The sequence below is a fragment of the Pinus tabuliformis genome, chromosome J (genome assembly GCF_031772625.1).
Source record: "Pinus tabuliformis cultivar Carrire ecotype Pingquan chromosome J, CPIR1, whole genome shotgun sequence".
Taxonomy (NCBI): domain Eukaryota; kingdom Viridiplantae; phylum Streptophyta; class Pinopsida; order Pinales; family Pinaceae; genus Pinus; species Pinus tabuliformis.
In genome coordinates, this window is record NC_142295.1 from 978171355 (window position 1) to 978176417 (window position 5063).

General features: G+C 38.2%; 1 protein-coding gene across 1 annotated transcript; it reads left to right on the forward strand.

The window, feature by feature from the left end:
• The first annotated feature begins 1000 nt into the window (after positions 1–1000).
• On the forward strand, positions 1001–3173 carry LOC149230121 (uncharacterized). The gene is made up of 3 exons (XM_089378852.1): positions 1001–1796; positions 1974–2140; positions 2581–3173. The coding sequence occupies exons 1-3, from the start codon at positions 1077–1079 to the stop codon at positions 2708–2710; spliced, it is 1017 nt and encodes a 338-aa protein (XP_089234978.1). The 5' UTR covers positions 1001–1076; the 3' UTR covers positions 2711–3173.
• Positions 3174–5063: the final 1890 nt, after the last annotated feature.

Below are 5063 nucleotides of genomic sequence, written 5' to 3' on the forward strand. Positions count from 1 at the left end.
TCAACAACAACAACTAGCAATAATATCAAAGAACTTAGAATTGAAGAGAATTGAACCTATGATCAACAAAAACAACTAACAATAATATCAAAAAACTTCACTTCTAATTCTAAACTGTTTAAACTAACCTTAAATCAATTCTACATTTCTATTTATTATATAGATATTATGTTTTTGGTAAAGTTTCCACTTAAAATTTTTATAAATTTTATAAACTCTTAATTTCCAAAATACTATATTTAGATGTTCATTATGTTTCTTTTCCATCTACTAATTTTCTATTTTTAGATTTAGATTTTCATTATGTTTCTTTTCTATCTACTAATTTTCTATTTTCTATTTTTAATTTCATAAGAAATAACTCTCTTGGTAAGTTGGCAATTTCAATGTGCTTTCATTAGATGATGGCTTCAAAGGAGAAACCAAATCTAACTCTTATTTCTTACTTCATTTAAAAGGAATGGACTTCCTTTAAAGAGTAGAAATCACTTTTATCTCCACATTCCTCAATGTCCAAAAGCTCTCCTCCCTTCAAAGAAACCTCTCCTAGTTTCTGAGTAATTTACAATTTGTTATAAACTGACTTTGCATAGGAGACCAGTGGAGCTTCTTAAAAAATCACTCCATGTCCACTTTCATAACCACATATTGAGTCCATGAAAAAAGTGTAAACAGGTAACCATAAAGCGTCATGGTTCCCACGTCGTATTCAAAAAGTTAAATTATTGTTATAATATTTCTATAACAATTTCCGTGTCTTCCTCGACGTGGACACCGGTGGTGAAGGCACACCGCCTCACGTGGCCTCATCCAAATCCGACCGTCCGTTCTCTAACTTATTTGAGGCCCTTCACGTGACTCCAGATAGGAAATTTCCATGCTCTCCGGCCTTAACCGTAGTAAGAGCCAGGGACCAAAGTTAACCGCGGTTAAGATGCTTTTTACCAGGCTTAGCATTTAGGACGGGTGCTGGGATATCCCTATATATGCGAATTCTGTGCTTCCAACTCCATGAATGTAGTCAGTGAACTCTTAGTAGAATTAGGGTAAAAGTAGGTCTCTTAGGCACTAACTCCATGATGTTACTCCGTAGTTCCTCTAACCTTTCTCCGATTTCCTTCACTGGGATTCACCCTGAATCAGAGTTGAATTCGCACAGGTGTTTTCAGTTGGCACAATTTCATGTTGCAGGCAATGGCGATGGCAAGTGGGTTCATCATGATGTACGGCCCAGAATGGGAAGGACTCGGTCTGAAGCTGATTTACATAACCCCTTATCTAATGGTAGTCCAAACATGCTGTGGTTTAGGAGAGGCTCTGGTTCTGCAGACGTCAGTAGGAAGATCTCTGCAGAAGATTTTCTGAGCAAGGACCTATTGGAGGAGGCCCTGGAAGAGGAATTTGAGGATTCTGAGGCCAAAATTTCAATTGGGTTTCAGAGTGCTAGAGACTCATATGAGAAATCTCGAGAAAAAATCAGCGCAGCCATTCAAACCCAAGGTCCCGAGGGGCCTTATGTGGTTCAGGATTTGATGGGTGGCCAGATATCTGAAGGCACTGGATTGGGTTTGGTGTGGGATAGGGTTGATCTTGGAACTAAAACTGAGTCGGACTCTGTTAATGGAGGATTTGGGGTTGGGGATGGCGGTGGGTTCTCTGGCGGTGGAGGGTATGGAAGGAAGGGAGGTGGGTCTGGATCAGATTCCACTAACACAGATGCTTACTATAAGAAAATGCTGCAGGCAGATCCTGGCAACCCACTTCTGTTGACAAATTATGCCAGGTTCCTGGAAAAGGTGAGTATTGAGGAATCTGAGCTTTGTTTTAATTTAGTAGCTGGGCCACTGTTACATGACTAATCATGTGGCCTTGTTGTCTTCAATATCTAATTTATGAAGACACACTATTTGTAAAATATATAGTCTTACATAAAACTTTTCAATACTGCTGGTTTCATGTCTATGTTCGTCCAGCATGATCCTGAAAAAGCTGAGGAATATTATGGGAGGGCCATCCTAGCCAGTCCTGGGGATGGAGATGTGCTTTCTCTTTATGCCAATCTCATATGGGATGTTCATAAAGATGCACCTCGTGCACAATCTTACTTTGATCAAGCTGTTGAGGCTGCTCCAGATGATTGGTTAGTATCATCTCTTCCTTTTCTCTTTCCATCCCTGTTTATGTTTTTTGGTTTCTTTTCATCGCTTGTTACAGCCATTGCTCTGTTTGCATGAACCTGGTGGCTAAATGATTATTGTGCCAGTCCTAAATCATGCCATGCCAGCCCTAAATCATGCCGGTGGCAATCCCGAGATGAGGATTCTGTGGGTCATCAATATGATACTACCAGAAACTAATAAATTTTACAAAACCACAGGAAGAGAGGGAAGCTTCATATCTCAAAACGCTATAGAAATGTTGCTAGATCTATGGATTTTAATAAATGAAATGAAACCATTTAAACTGATTAATTGGCCCTCTTTGAAGCTTCATATCTCAAAACGCTATAGAAATGTTGCTAGATCTATGGATTTTAATAAATGAAACCATTTAAACTGATTAATTGGCCCTCTTTGCCAGCAATGTTCTTGGATCATATGCCCATTTCCTATGGGATGCAGAAGATGATGAAGAGGATCAGGATGTGTCTCAGCAGCAAAATTTGGCTTCCTCAACCGATCATGAAACTGCTACTACTGCAGTTACCTGATCACGTCAGACGGTCAGAGGCCCAATTGCAATTTCGTTTCAGTGGATATCATCATGACACTGGTAATGAATTCCCCGCCCTCACTGTGATACACAACCCAGGCCCGGGAAGAAGAGCCCACAAGCAGCCTCATTTTCTTTAAAATCCATTTCCATGCATATGTACATTAACCTTCCAGTAAAGTAGCTTAACTTTCCAGTAAAGTGGCTGTCACCGTTTGAAAGAAGTGCTCCACTACCAGTGTGACAACCGCGGAAGACTATAGATTGATAATGAAATATCAGAAATTTCACCATAAAATAACAGAACATTGCTTTCCGTTCCAAATGTTAATATGGACAGCTAGAATCAAATAGTTCTATTCAGGAATGAGTATCTTTTGATGCCATATTTCACCAATTGTGACAAGATATGATGAGATGGGCATCATGACTATTTTATTTTATTCACAAATATCTGAGCTCATGTGGTGTCTTTTTGATAACCATACACCGTAATTTATTTGATGGCTAGTTTCAAATGGCTTGCACTACAAGTTTCATATATGGGCCTCATTTTAACGATGTGATTTCATATAATGATATTGAAAAACATTGAAATTTCATATATGGTTCTCTCATTTTTAGCCCAGTGATTTCATTAATATTTCACATAAAACATGAGATAACATACAAATTCAACAAATTAGTCAATAAGAATAATATATATATACTAGGGTAATAGCTGCAATGCAACATAATCCATGTCTCTACTGTTATCGCTAATTAATTGATTAAAGGTTGTGGAGTTGATTAAAGGTTGTGTGGAGTGCAGAGAAAACTACACACAATGAAAGCAAAAAAATCTCCGCACAGTGAAAACTTTCTGCACAAATTTCAATGATAGTTTAATTGACTCGCATACTCATAGGTTAATAACATGTTCGTCTTGATAACATAGGTTAATAGGTTCATAATTTATAATATTAGATATTCATATGCATGTACTTTGGCTCATTGTGCGGGAGCGCAGAGCTTCAAGATCTACACTTCCACACAATAAAGCCCTGACACGACACCATTGCAAGGACATTACGGGGGGAGGTCAGGGGTGTTGGAAAATGTAACTAGTTTTGATTTTCTTAATTGTCAATGTACTTAGTTATTATGTATCTTTTATATTACAAGAAAAAGAAAAAAAATATTATTTCAAGCATGGGTTTCACGCCCCCCATTTTGATGGTCATCTAGGTTAAGCATGTTCTTCATGCTTCTATGTTAATTTTAGATAACAATGGTATGTTCTATGCTTTAACACAATTTACTTCAATGTTCCTTATCAACCCAATGACAATTTCAATTATTTCCAGTAGCAATCACATTAACTTAATCACATTGACAATAAATGCAGATAGAACATAAAAACATGTGTAGAAGACAAGTCAAGATAGGAGGACACAAGATTTGGCGGATGCCATGGAAAAACCCCACTGTGGGGAAAACCCTTTGATCAAATCTTCTTACTATTATTCAATAGTTCACAAGAGAAAGAGAGTACATGGATCAAATTTATTTACTCAATACACAGTCAAAACAACCCAATCAAAATCAATGGTCAACAACAATCAATTGTAGTCCTAACCAGAAAGTCAATGTTGGTCAAATTAACGACAAAACTTTCTCCAAGCATCTTGGTCAACAACCATCCAATTCGGCCTTCAAGAAGGGTCAAAGTCAACCCAAAACAATCCACCTAGACTCAGTGAAACTCAGTCAATCTTTAGTGAACGCTGCGATCAAACAATGTTGTGGTCAATGTGGGTCAAAATGCCCCAAATACTTTGGTTTATGTGCCATATAATGTGGCCTCAAGAAATCGGAAATTTGCTTAGAAAATCATAGTCAAGATGATGATCAAGCGACCCCTGGTCAATGTTGGTCTATTCTCTGAGATATCACCCTGTATTTGTCCCTGAAATTTTCGTCCTTCTAAGCCACACGTGGGAGAGAGAGAGACGTTGCCCACGCTGTACAAACCTCTCAAGAGAAGAGAGAGAAGAATGATGTGTGTGAGTGATATTCAAATGAGGAGAGATGTCACTCCTATTTATACAATTCGTTGAGGGTGAGGAGCCACATCCATCGGGCTTCTTGAGCCTACATTTCACTGACACTGACCTTTGACAATTTGTGCATGAGAGAATAAATTTAAAATTCCACTTTTGCTCGTCAGAATGAGATGATATTTATATCAAAATTGGCCCTCTCGAAAAGAGGAATCCAATACCATAATCCTCTCCATCATATGAGCTGTCTCAAGGTGGAATTTGGCCCTAGTTGCCAATTTTAACTCCCTCTCAACTAGGGGGAATTCC